Genomic DNA, 14,462 nt, shown 5'->3' on the forward strand with positions numbered 1-14,462 from the left:
TTCATGATGTACTTTGTAACTAAACACTCTCCCCCTTATCCCTTCCTCTTTATTGAACTATAGCAATAAACTTGGTTTTAACCAATACTGAATCCTTTTTGCTTTGCTGCTACCAACTGCCAGTTTGGGGGAGTTTCTGTGGGGAAACTATAATCGCATTTTGCTTTACTCACGTCTACCAGCCTGGTCCATTCCAGCCTGTGTTCCACGGAGTTCCACATGCACACCTGTCTGTCCTGAGCACAAGTCAAGAGCAAGTCTTTGAAGGGATGTGTGGCAAGACCCCAAAGCTCATCTGTATGACCCTGAAAAAGAAACATACCCATTGTTATAAGAAATAAAGGGTATCATCAAAATATTCGGTTAATGGTTAAAATCATACAGCTTACCTGTACTTCTATTTGGAAGCCATCATTAAATGTTCCTCGTAAAATAAAGTTTCGTGATGTGCCGACCAAAAATTGATCTGCCTTTCCTTCTGCTACAGCTCTGATTGTTCCATACTGATCAGGAACCTAAAAAATAATTTATAAAGTCACCATACACATAATACAATGCATTAATCAACCTGAAGATGGAAGTTATAGCTGCACACAATTATGTGGTAATAAATGACAGAATTTCAAATTTGAAAGTACAAGGTAATTTTATGTCAATAAATTATTTATTCATACATTTACATTTTATACACAGAAGTTATAATGGATTATCAACATTCTTTGCTTCAATTTTAAATTCACATTTTATATGATTTCAAGAGTTAAGGATTATGAGTAAGGGATAAAGGAATAAGTTCTGAGAGACTACATGAAGACTGTGGCTTGATTTTGTTACTTACTGGTTATATTATTTTGGGTAAGCCATTTAGCCTGAGACAAATTTCTTTATCTACAATATGGGGATATATCTTCCTGGAAATAAAATCCAAGAGCAGTACATCAGAATTCTCTTTTTAAGAGATTTTGCCTGCAAAGCATGTTGTAAGTGGAAAAGGCTGAGTGTAAATTCAAAATTAAAGTCACCAACAAATAGAAGCAGTATTGAACTGTGAGCTTTGCCTTGCTCTGACAGTCAGTGATCTAGAGCACTATTCTAAACCATTTCACTTCTTCAGATCTCATTCAACTTTCACTGAACACATAGAACCTGTTTTTATGGATATACTTCGTTTATACCATGAAGCAGACATATACAGAGATATAATCAGCAATTATCATTAAGCCCATCATTTAAAAGATTATTTTTGAGTTTTAAAATTAAGCTGGTCATCTTGTATACCATGGAGTATAATATAATATTTCATAAATGTCTGGCAAATTTTAAGTTTAAATGGTTATGTGGTTATTTTTGGGTCACTAAAAAATAATGTCAGAAATAAGTAAGCAAGTTAACTATTCTGCCCATTTTTCTTATTCTTTCAAATTATTTGGCTTAGTGAATAGTCCTTTTTTTCCTGGTTTATTTCAAGGGAATGAAATGACAAGAATGTATACCAAATTTTCCAGAAAAGTGTAAGTTATCTTAATGTGGGACAAAAGACATGAGTTTAGAGGGTTTAACATTTTAAAATGTTTATGTTCTGTTTTCATCCTTACCTCTATTTCTCTTTCAGGATTCAGATCATGATCCCACAGAATTACTTTTCTGTCTTTCCCGCCTCCAGTTAATAACATCCCATTTCTCATCTGACAAAGTGTGAACACACTGCCATCATGAGCTTTGATTTGTTTGCTGATCTGATAAACACCTAACATAATGAGGGGTAAAGCAGAAACACTAGTCATAACATTTTCTCCATCAGATTTTAGTGTCTTTCTGGGAAAAAACTTAAGCAGAACTACAGAGTAAATAATCAAAAGCTCTCATGAGTCTACAATCAAAAACCTATTTCCAGCCAATTTTTCTGCAAGGCAGATAGCAAAGCTTAATATAATATTTGGCATTCATGCCAATAGTTACTCTGAAAATAATTCGAAATATATTCTTACAAAAAGGTAGGCTAAAGTAGTGACAATTCCACAGACAAGAGGGGATATATTAGCCTCAGAACTTTACTTACAATCATCTCATTCAACAGTTAAGGCAGATATTGCTCCTGTAATTTTATAACTAAGCACACAGGTATAGAACTGGCTTAACCAATACCACATGGTTAGCTAGTGACACAGCTGTGACCGGAACTCAAGTCTCTTATATTCAGTGTTCCTGTAAGTTTGCAAAAGAGCCTTCATTTCCTTTGGGGGCAACAGTCATAATGTTTTAACATTTAACCACTGCTGACCTGCAGGCCTTCTGGTCTGCCAAGGATAACCCCTTTTATTTGCTGAGATACTGGGGAAGGTATGGGGCAGAAGAGGCACTGGTGGCTTGGAGCAGTGGCTTTTGACCAACCAGGGAAGTATTTTAAAAACTGACAGCTATACCAGTGTGAAAGCTGAACGATGGGCCAGGTTTCTTATATGTTCTCAGCACTTCACAAGTACCCAGGAAGGAACAAGGCAGGTATAAAAATATAATCAAAGCCTCTTTCTTAAGAGTGAAGACAACAGAGTTTGGTACTCAAGCCCTTTTCCTTGGTATTCATGATGCCTTACTCAGAGAAGCTCTTCCCAGAGTTAAGGGAGCTCAGCCTGCTGCTCCGTGATGACCTAGACGGGTGAGAAGGGGCATGGGGTGGGAGGGAGGCTCAAGAGGGAGGAGACAAATGTATACTTATTGCTGATTCATGATGTTGTATGGCAGAAGCCAACACAACATTGTAAAGCAAGTATCCTCCAATTAAAAAAAGTAAAAATAAATGAATAAATAGAAAGCAGGGGCAGCCTGTATGCAATGTGCAAAACAAAATTTATTTTAAATACTGTTTAAAAAAAAACCCAGTAAAAGCTTTTTGGAAGATTCTTGCAGACTAATTACCAGGTTCATAATGACCAGGTAGAGCCTGGTTTAAACATGACCAGTCAGTCAATAAAATACACATTAGATTCCCGGGGCGGGGGGTTGGGGGGTGGGGACAGAAATTAAGTTTAAAAACTATTCAGTGGGAGAAATGGATGACGGTGGTTAAAGGTACAAAGTTCCAGCTATAAATTCTGAGAATTAATGTATAACATGGTGACTATAGTTAACAACAGAGTATCATATATTTGAAGATGCTAAGACAGTACATCTTAAAAGTTCTCATCACAAGAGAAAAATCTCTAACTATGTGAAGTGATGGATGTTAACTAAACTTACTGTGGCAATCACTTTGCAAGATAAACATATAGCAAATCACCTTATTGTATACCTCATACAAAGTTATGTGTCAATTATACCTCAACAAACTGGAAAAAAAACTGTTCATTTTCTAATAAAATTGCTCATCAGCTGACAAACGGAAAAACAAAATGTGGTATTATTCAGTGACAAAAAGGAATAAGGTACTAATATGTGAAATAACATGGATGAACCTAAAAACATTAAGACGCAACTCAAAGAAGCTGTTCACAAAGACAACATATTCTATGATTACATTTACATGAACTGTCCGACACAGGCAAATCCAAAGAAGGCAAGTGGATGCTAGTGATTGAGGAGGGAGAGGAAAGGAAAGTGACTGCGAATGGGCAGTGTTTCATTTCGGGGTGATAAAGATATTCTGAAATTAGACAGTGGTGATAATTACACTACTCTGAATATATTAAAAATCACTGAATTGTACATTTTAAAATGATAAAATTTTATGGTATGTGAAGTATAATCTTAGAGATATTAACTGAGATTGTTCATTTACCATTTGAGCTGTCATTATATTGTTAATATTAACTAAAATTTGTAAGACTTTGGTATCTTAAAAAAAAAATGCTATAGTTGACTCTCAGTATTTCTCAGTGTGAGGCGGCTAGTGGAATAAATAACTTAATAGATGGTTATCTCTGGCAAGGAGAAAGGAAAGGGCCTCATGCTTTGGAGTAGACCTTGCCTGATTCAGCAGAGCTGGGAGCAGAGCTTCAACAAACTTGCTATTCAGGTCAACTGCCTCGGCTCACATCAACATTCATCACCTAAAAATACTTTAAACACTGAACAACACAACTGTGTCCAGTAGGATACCCAGCCAATTATCTATCATGGCCCTGATGTGATCAAGAGAGAAAGAACATCTGAGAGATGTGAACTTTCTGAGAGTATTGCTGGCTTTATATGGGCAGTTAAAAGTGGGAGGTGAGGGGTGAGAGGGAGCGTGAGCTTATTTTTCTCACGCATGGTCAAATTAACAAAAGTAGTCTGAGAGTACCATGCAAGAAATTATAAAACGCAGGGGTGTGGTGTTTTACAACTCTCCATCAGAAAGCAGGGAAGTAAAATACAGCTTTTCTATTTTTAATTCAGTCTTCCCTACTTCTAAACGTAACAAATACCTTGTTAAACACTTAAGATCTTCCTAGAAAGACAGAATCTTAGAAAATGGAGAAACTGAAGAACAAATGCTTCATCAAGAACAAAAATACTCTACTTTAGATAGTATTTACCTACAAAGTAATTTATAGTCTAAGATTTCCTTCTCATGGGCCTATATTTCTGACATTCTAATTTAAGCCAAATAATGTTTGAAATACCTGCCAAGAAAAATAATTATCCTTGTATTTAAAAACCTACTGCACCTCCAGGCACAATCATGGCCAAGTCTATCGAAGCTTAACTGCAAATCCCCCCTTTATTTTCAACTCCAACAGAAACAAGGTTTCCATAAAAAGCAAGTTTATCTTGACTGCCAAATAAAGACTGTTTGGAGGGCTTTCTGTGCCTGTTTAAGTATAGAATCAAATGTCAAGGAGACTTTGAAATTTATGTTATATTCTTGTGTGTACTCAGTCACTAAGTCATGTCTGACTCTTTGTGGCCCCATGGGCTGTAGACTGCCAGGCTTCTCTGGTCCATGGGATTTCCCAGACAAGAATATTGGAGTTCAGTTGCCATTTCCTTCTTGAGGGGATCTTCTCGACCCAGGGACTGCGTCCACATCTGCACCGGCAGGAGGAATCTTTACCACTGACCCACCCGGGAATCCCATTATATTCTCAGCAATGTGCAAACGTACCCGTGTTGATATTCGCTGAAATGGTGTTTCTAAGTTCCTTTAAGTAACTTGGTAAAGATTTAAGAATAATGAACATTTTAAGGGGGGGTATAGACACTTTCAACCTCCCCCTCAACTTAAAGAATCCTGAATTTTTTCATGTAAGAAAAACTGAACTATTTCATATATGTAGGAAATAACAAATACCTTGTACCCACGTAGGGCACAGAAAATACTGAAACAACGTAAGTGTCCACAGATGGATGAATGGATAAAGAAGATGTGGTACATACATATACACAATGGGGTTAAAATAGAGAAGTCCTGCCATATGCAACATGAATGAGTCTTGAGGACATTAAGCTAAGTGTAAACAGTCAAAGACAAATACTATGAGATCTCATATCTATGTAGAATCTAAAAAAAAAAAAGATTCACAGAAAGAGAACAGCCTGGTGGTGGTCAGGGGTGGGGGTGGGGGTAGAAGAAATGTGTGAAGGCAGTCGAAAGGTATCAACTGTGAAATTTAATGCAGAGCATGGGGACTATATACTATAATGTATATTTGAAAGTTGCTAAGGGAGCAGATCTTAGAAGTTCTCATCCCAAGAAAAAAAAATTGTAACTGTGAAGTGATGCATGTTAACTTGTTTTGGTAATCATTCTGCAGTACATACAAGTATCAAGTCATTATAGATAAGGTTACATATTAAAAACTACATATATTAAGCTGCTGTTGCTGATGCTGTCATTTCAGTCGTGTCCGACTCTGTGTGACCCCATAGACGGCAGCCCACCAGGCTCCCCCGTTCCTGGGATTCTCCAGGCAAGAACACTGGAGTGGGTTGCCATTTCCTTCTCCAATGCATGAAAGGGAAAAGTGAAAGTGAAGTCGTTCAGTCGTGTCTGACTCTTAGCTAGGCACGGTTATATATAAAAATATTATAAAACTGGAAAAACAGGGAACAGAAAATACTAATTACTTTGAAGATTCCCCTTAATTTACATTTAAGATAAGGAAATAGTGGTTTGGAAGCAAGAGAGCTCCTTATGAGACATAAAACACAGTTTTCATTTGTCTCCTATTCACTAGAATAAAAGAATTAGCTGTGAAATTATACTTCTCTAATTCCCGAAAGTCCCTTTATTAGATGCAATTATGACAGTATACTGAAAGTCTGGTTGATAAAGACTGCCATGGGTACAGAAATATCTTATTAGGGAATATGTAAACTGGATCAATCTATTAAAATTTGGGGCAAGAATTTAGAAATGGAAACTATGAACCTCTGTTCTGATCCGGTCTTACAAATATATTTTACTAAACTCACCAAATCCTTTCCAGCCTTACTTACGTAACGGAAAACTCTTATATAAAGGAAGAAACCAAATTCTCAGCAAGTTCGCCCATAACAGGGTCAGTCACATAGCAAATTTCATGTGCCCAGCAGCTTACAAGATGAGATTTTCTGTTTTCTGTTTGTGCCTATGTAGATTTTCTCTGCATAAAGGGTAAGGCACCAGTTTTTCAGACAAAAACAAAAATAAATAAAAACAATTCGGAACCTTTACCAGCCCTTGCACACTAAAGCCAATGAAGGGTGCATTTATATCCAAACTACTCAGAGAGGTGGGATAATATATGTCAACAATTTGAGTTACAGTTTTGATAATATTTTGATAATATAATATTGTTCCTGACATTTCTGATGCTGAAAATGTATGCCTAGGAAAGAGAAGAGGGTAGAAAGAAAAAGAAAAGAGAGTGGATGACTGATAATGCTCTTCTCTCTTTTTTCTTAAGGAACCTCAACCCAGAGCTTCTGGGTCAGTGAACACATGGAAACTTGGAGAGAGTATTATTCCCGGAGAGGGCATGGAGGTTCTGGACAGGTCCTTTCCCCAGGCCTTGTCCTCATCACCTTTTCCATCTGACTGTTCTTGAGTTATCTCCTTTCATAATAACTGGTAATAATACTTTGCAATGGCTACAGTGCTCAGGCCAGGTTCCAGTACTGGAAGGAATTTACTGTCTATCTGCCATGATGCCTCAACGGCAAATATGGTCACTTGCTTGTACTAAGGATGATGGTGGAAGATCATCAAACTGAAATGAGAGAACTCATTTCAACTGCTAGCTCTGAAGGCTCTCAGCTAACTAACAGATGTCTTCAATTGTTAGCTTTTATGTATGGAAAGGGCTTCCCTTATGGCTCAGCTGGTAAAGAATCCGCCTGCAATGCAGCAGACCTGGGTTCGATTCCTGGGTTGGAAAGATCCCTTAGAGGAAGGAACGGTTATCCACCACAGTATTCTGGTATGGAGAATGCCATGGACTGTACAGTTCATGGGGTCGCAAAGAGTTGGGCATCACTGAGCGACTTTCATTTTCACACATGGAAAAGGGGTGTGAAGTGGAAGACAGTAATGTCACACACCCACAAAAAAAATCCTCGGGGAAATGTCTCAGGAACCTCAGGCTGGTTCCCCATAACCTCCTTTTTCTTTCTCCCTCTCCTTTTTGTTTGTGGAACTCAGAGACTGACAGGCTTAGTTGTTTTTTTTTTGCTCTCCTACTGCTACTAATAAAGAACCTCTCTTTACTTCCAATCCGCTCACTTTAGAACAAGGTCTCTAATTTTTCTCTCATAACCTTCTACCTTGAAGCAAGTATTCTATATGGTTCTCTGGATACTATTTGTTTTATTGTCCTTAAATAGTAAGGATAAATAGAGTTGAATAAATGCTATTTTTTTTTTCAATTTAATTTTTATTTTGGAGTATAGTTGATAGAAAATGTTGTGTTAGTTTCAGGTATAAAGGAAAGTGATTCAGTTATACAGTATCCATTCTTTTACAGATTCTTTTCCTGTAAAGGTTATTACAGACTACTGAATAGAGTTCCCTGTACTATACAGGTTGTTGTTGATTATCTATTTTATATATATTAGTGTGTATGTGAAAAAAGGCTATTTTCAATGCCTTTCCTGATTTATTCATGTACCATAGAAAAGGGCAAAGTGGACCTGTATATTTGAGCACAAATGAGACTTGAGAATAAAATATATCTGTATTTTTGAGGAAAACTAATTTGAGGTAATGCTGAATGAATTCCAAGGCCCACTACTGGGGGTGGGAACAGGAGGTGTAGTGAGAAAAAGAAAAAGAAGAAAGGGACTAACTATGAATTTATTATTTTTTTCTCTCTGCTCCCATTTTACCAAATGGCCATGCATACTGCTCTCACAGATACCTCCAGACTCAGTCCAGGGAGAATGAATCCTGTAGTCTGTTGCTATGTTGGGAAAAGGAGATGAGAAGGGAGAAAATGTACCACAAATGTAGTAACTGGGACTATCTTTCTATATTACAAGTAACTATGTTATCCAACAGCTGTTAAGGTACTTGGCAAATATCATATTGCATCCCTTATATGTGGAATCTACAAAAAGGTACAAAATAACTTTATCTACAAAATGGAAATAGTTATGGATGCAGAAAACAAATTGACGGCTGCTAGGGGTTAAGAATAGCAAGGAGCGATAAGAATGCCTTCCTCAGTGATTACTGCAAAGAAATAGAGGAAAATAATAGAATGGGAAAGACTAGAGATCTCTTCAAGAAAATTAGAGATACCAAGAGAACATTTCATGCAAAGGGGCTCAATAAAGGACAGAAATGGTATGGACCTAACAGAAGCAGAAGATATTAAGAGGTGGCAAGAATACACAGAACTGTACAAAAAAGATTTCCACGATCCAGATAATCATGATGGTGTGATCACTCACCTAGAGCCAGACATCCTGGAATGTGAAGTCAAGTGGGCCTTAGGCAGCATCACTATGAACAAAGCCAGTGGAGGTGATGGAATTCCAGTTGAGCTGTTTCAAATCCTGAAAGATGATGCTGTGAAGTGCTGCCCTCAATATGCCAGCAAATTTGGAAAACTCAGCAGTGGCCACAGGACTGGAAAAGGTCAGTTTTCATTCCAATCCCAAAGAAAGGCAATGCCAAAGAATGCTCAAACTACCGCACAATTGCACGCATCTCACATGCTAGTAAAGTAATGCTCAAAATTCTCCAAGCCAGGCTTCAGCAATATGTGAACCGTGAACTCCCTGATGTTCAAGCTGGTTTTCGAAAAGGCAGAGGAACAAGAGATCAAATTGCCAACATTCGCTGGATCATGGAAAAAGCAAGAGAGTTCCAGAAAAACATCTATTTCTGCTTTATTGACTATGCCAAAGCCTATGACTGTGTGGTTCACAACAAACTGTGGAAAATTCTGAAAGAGATGGGAATACCAGATCACCTGACCTGCCTCCTGAGAAATCTGTATGCAGGTCAGGAAGCAACAGTTAGAACTGGACGTGGGACAACAAACAGACTGGTTCCAAATCGGGAAAGGAGTACGTCAAGGATGTATATTGTCACCCTGCTTATTTAACTTATATGCAGAGAACATCATGAAAAACGCTGGGCTGGAAGAAACACAAGCTGGAATCAAGATTGCCAGGAGAAATATCAATAACCTCAGATATGCAGATGACACCACCCTGATGGCAGAAAGTGAAGAAGAACTAAAGAGCCTCTTGATGAAAGTGAAAGTAGAGAGTGGAAAAGTTGGCTTAAAGCTCCACATTAAGAAAACAAAGATCATGGCATCTGGTCCCATCATTTCATGGCAAACAGATGGGGAAACAGTGGCTGACTTTATTTTTTGGGGCTCCAAAATCAATACAGATAGTGAATGTAGCCATGAAATTAAAAGATGCTTATTCCTTATAAGGAAAGTTATGACCAACCTAGACAGCATATTAAAAAGCAGAGACATTACTCTGCCAACAAAGGTCCATCTAGTCAAGGCTATGGTTCTTCCAGTAGTCATGTATGGATGTGAGAGTTGGACTATAAAGAAAGCTGAGCACCAAAAAATTGATGCTTTTGAATTTTGGTGTTGAAGAAGACTCTTGAGAGTCCCCTGGACTGCAAGGAGATCCAACCAGTCCATCCTAAAGGAGATCGGTCCTGAATGTTCATTGGAAGGACTGATGTTGAAGCTGAAACTCCAATACTTTGGCCACCTGATGTGAAGAGCTGACTCATTTGAAAAGACCCTGATGCTGGGAAAGACTGAGGGCAGAAGAAGAAGGGGATGACAGAGGATGAGATGGTTGGATGGCATCACCGACTCAATGGTCACGAGTTTAACTAAACTCCGGGAGTTGTTGATGGACAGGAAGTCTTAGCGTGTTGTGGTCCATGGGGTCACGAAGAGTTGGACACGACTGGGCAACTGAACTGAACTGAGGGTGTAAGAAGCAGAAGGGATAAATTAGGAGACTGGGCCTAACACATACATACTACTATATATGAAACAATAAAACAGGTAACTAATAAGCATGTACTGTATAGCACAGGGAACTCTATTCAGTACTCTGCAATGGCCTATATAAGAAAAGAATCTAAGAAAGAGTGTGTGTATGTGTAGCTGTAACTGATTTACTTTGCAATCCACCTGAAACTAATACAACATTGTAAATCAACTATACTTCAATCAAGTTTTCAAAAACTAAAAAAAAAAGAAAGGAAAAGGTCCTTGGGCCCATCCTTTTTTAAGTGGATAAGGACAATTTTAATGACTATTTAGAAAATGATACCTCTAAATTTCGCAGGTCTTCAGTTTTAGTGTTCTAATAAACCTAATATCCGCTGGCAGGTCTAAGGTTTCAGCTGGATCCCAACTCCAACAAGTAGAATTCTGAAGTAATGGAGTCTGATTACATGATGTATACTACTGTATGCTAGTACTAGTAGTATATGTATACTAGTGTATACTATATTACATGACGTATACTATTCTTATATTACCCATTTTAAAATAACTTCAAGCTTTTAACGGAGAGCTGCTTTTACTGAGAGCAATGTTAATTCTGCATGACCTCTATTATTTAGCCACGTAAGATACTAGTTTTCCAAAGCTCCAGTTTCAGAATAAATGTACAGTATCACTCTTTTTCAAGGATAATCTTTCTTCTGATGTCCAATCCAGTTATTCCCATCTCTCTTTAGAGTTTTCATCTTTCTTCCATCACAATCCGCGTTTTACTTTCAGGTTTAGTCAACCTTAAAAAGACTACTGATTCGAGTAACTCTACTTTTCATTCCATTTTCAACTGCGATTCTCAAAATTCTCCATTAAAAAACTGGCTATTCTACACTCAGCTGTTCTACAGCCTTCATTTCCTACTGAAATTGTGAGCTTCCAATGGTCCTTTCTTGGTTCTTACTCTTCTTGACCTTCCTATAGCCCTCCTTCCTGATACTCCTGGGAACTTTCTCCTCTTCCTTGTTCAGGAGCACTAAATAAAAACTTCTGTCCTACTAATTTCTTTTAAAACAATCTGTAATCCTTGCAGGCTCTTTTCTGGTCATCTAACTGTGGGACAAAGTATCCTTGGCCTCATAGCTCTTCTCTCTTCCATGGTGAACTCAATCAGTTTTAAGGATTATTGTGGGTAATGCAAAACAATCTGTATCTTTAATCTCTATTTGAATTTTCAAGGGTTTAGTATATATTAGTTTAAAATGATAAGAGCAACTGCAAAACACTAGGATTTTTTAGAACACTATTTCCTTCATGCTGGCTATCTCCTGTTTGTTAACACATGACAAATCCATTCACACTACCCTGGAAGTGTCATTCCTTCATGCTGGCTACTTCTTGTTTCTGTTAACACATGACAAAGTTATTCACACTATCCTGGATGCGTCACAGTCATCACCATTCTCCTCCCTTAATGTACACTGATCCGTAACTGGGATTAAGATTCCCTATCTTCTGTAGTGTTCTACATTCATTATGGTTTAGCTTAAATACCATTTCTTCTGTGAGGGCTTTACAAAATACTGAAGACTGGGGTGACTTCTCTCCCAATCTCTATAGTTTTTAATGTGGTATCTGTATCATCTTTTCTAATTATTTTGTAATAATCTCCTGGAAGGCAAGGTAGTCAAATGTAGGCGATATATGCTTAATAAATGAGTAACTAATTTGATTTAAAAAAAGGTTGTTATGAAGAACTGTGAAAAATGAAATGTATGTTAGCGACTCTCATACTGTCTCCTTACAGCTCCCTCTCTCCTGGTCTGACTGCAATAGTGATAGTGCAAACTGAAAAGAATGATTTGAACACGAGAATACTGTACCTTTAGGCCCTTTCCCAGGTGTGGGCTCTACAGTAGTTTTGCTCCATATGAGTATGACTCCACCTGAGTCTCCAGCAAGAACATCTCCGTTTCCCAAGAAAGCTAAACACTGCACAAATTTTGGTTTTTCATATTTCTACAATGAAACAATGAGAATTTTCAGTTTTCCCCTTGGGCATGATGACTTTATCCTTACTTAAAATTAAAGTTCTATAATAAAGTTGTAACATTCTGATCCTTACCCCAAAAACTCCCTGTTTTTTTGTTAGTGAATTGCCACTCCAGGTCCAGAAAAAAATATGTGATTTACCACATGTTATTATGATATTTGCATCTGTTGGATGGAATCCCACAGCCAAAACAACTTCATTTGTTGTCTGTGAAAAGAGAAATATAGCTTTAGGTGCATGTATATCCTTATCTTCATTAAATACCAATTACAGGTCCTGATAATCAAAGACAAGGAAGTTTATTTTTTGGCCACACCACATGTAGCATGTGGGATCTCAGTTCACTCACCAGGGAATCAAACCTGTGACCCTGGCAGTGGAAACACAGAATCTTAACCACTGGACCATCAGGGAAGTCCCAGAGATAGGGAAAAATTTTAAGGAAATGCCTTTTCTTCCAATGTTTATTTTCCTGAAAAACTGAAGTAATACATTTTCAGAATAAAATGGTTTAAATCTGATGTCCTTATCTTATTATATTATCTTTTAGGCCATCTATATATAAAAACTCTGCACTAAAAAGACATTTATGCAAATTACAGTTTTAATTTCTTGCACATTCAGGGAAAAGAACACTAAAACTAGCAAATGAAACAGAAATATAAAATCTGTCTTAAAGACACTGCCGTTCTGGTCTTTAAAAAAAAAAAACCCAGTTTTTTTTTTTTTTTACTATTACTATTGATCATTCATTTAAGAAAACATTACTGATTTAGAGATTCATCCTCAGATTGAAGGCTGAATGGTCACTATGGATTCCTATAGAATGAAAAATCAAACAAACAAAAAACCACAAAGAGCTTTTATGTTCTTTCCACCAAAAAAACCTAAGAAAAGGACCTAGTTAAACTTAAGAGGCTTTTGTACAGTAAAGGAAACTATAAACAAAATGAAAAGACTACCCACAGAAAGGGAGAAAACCAACCAATAAGAGGCAAATCTCGAAAATATATATACAGCTCAGTATCCAACAAACAAATGAAAAAATGGGCAAAAGATCTAAGTAGACTTTTCTCCAAAGAAGACATACAAATGGCCAAAAGGCACAAGAAAAGATGTTAGATATTGCTAATTATTAGAGAAATGCAAATCAAAACTATAATGTGGTATCACTTCACACCAGTCAGAATGGCCATCATCAAAAAGTCTATAAATAATAAATGCTGGAGATGGGGTGGAGAAAAGGGAACCCTCCTATACTGTTAGAGGGAATGTAAATTGGTGAAGTCACTATGGAGAACAGTATGGAGATTCTTAAAAACCTAAAAACAGAACTACCATATGATCTGATATAATCCCACTCCTGGGCCTATATCCAGAAAAAACCATAATTTGAAAAAATATATGCACCTACTGTTCACTGCAGCATTATTTACAACAGCCAAGACATGGAGGCAACCTAAATGTTCACTGACAGATGAGTGGATAAAGAAGATGTGGTACATAAATACAATGGAGTATTACTCAGCCATAAAAAGGAATGAAATAATACCATTTATGGCAACATGGATGGGCCTAGAGATTATCATACCAAGTCAGTGAGGGGGGCCTTCCCGGGTGGCTCAGTGGTGAAGAATCCAACCGCCAAGCAGGAGATGCAGCTTCAATCCCTGGGTGGGAAGATCCCGTGGAGAAGGAAATGGCAACCCACTTCAGTATTATTGCCTGGGAAATCCCACGGACAGTCCATGGGGTCACAAGGAGTTGGACACAACTGAGCAACTCACACACACTGGTATAAATACTTCCAAGTATACACACCCACAGTTCTAGTGATAAGATGTTCAAGATATAAACTGAAGTAATCTAAGAAAATAAATCACTTGGGTATTAGTGTAGCTTTATAGGATATTTAAACTTTCTATTAATGTATACTATATAATCAGAAAAGTTCACAAATCCTAAGTACACAGTTTGATAAATTCTCACAAATTGAACACACCTGTGCATAGCATCTAACG

General features: G+C 37.4%; 1 protein-coding gene across 1 annotated transcript in view; it reads right to left on the bottom strand.

Annotated features, from left to right (window-relative positions):
* The window catches only part of EML4 (EMAP like 4), an 83,872-nt gene that overhangs the window by 25,226 nt on the left and 44,184 nt on the right, over positions 1 to 14,462 (bottom strand). The window contains exons 12-16 of the mRNA XM_068971814.1: positions 12,514 to 12,648; positions 12,272 to 12,407; positions 1,596 to 1,747; positions 390 to 515; positions 174 to 305 (exon numbers count right to left, since the gene is read on the bottom strand). Coding sequence (XP_068827915.1) covers positions 174 to 305; positions 390 to 515; positions 1,596 to 1,747; positions 12,272 to 12,407; positions 12,514 to 12,648 — 681 coding nt within the window. The remainder of the gene's footprint in view (positions 1 to 173; positions 306 to 389; positions 516 to 1,595; positions 1,748 to 12,271; positions 12,408 to 12,513; positions 12,649 to 14,462) is intronic.

This window comes from Capricornis sumatraensis, chromosome 1, assembly GCF_032405125.1.
Source record: "Capricornis sumatraensis isolate serow.1 chromosome 1, serow.2, whole genome shotgun sequence".
Classification (NCBI taxonomy): domain Eukaryota; kingdom Metazoa; phylum Chordata; class Mammalia; order Artiodactyla; family Bovidae; genus Capricornis; species Capricornis sumatraensis.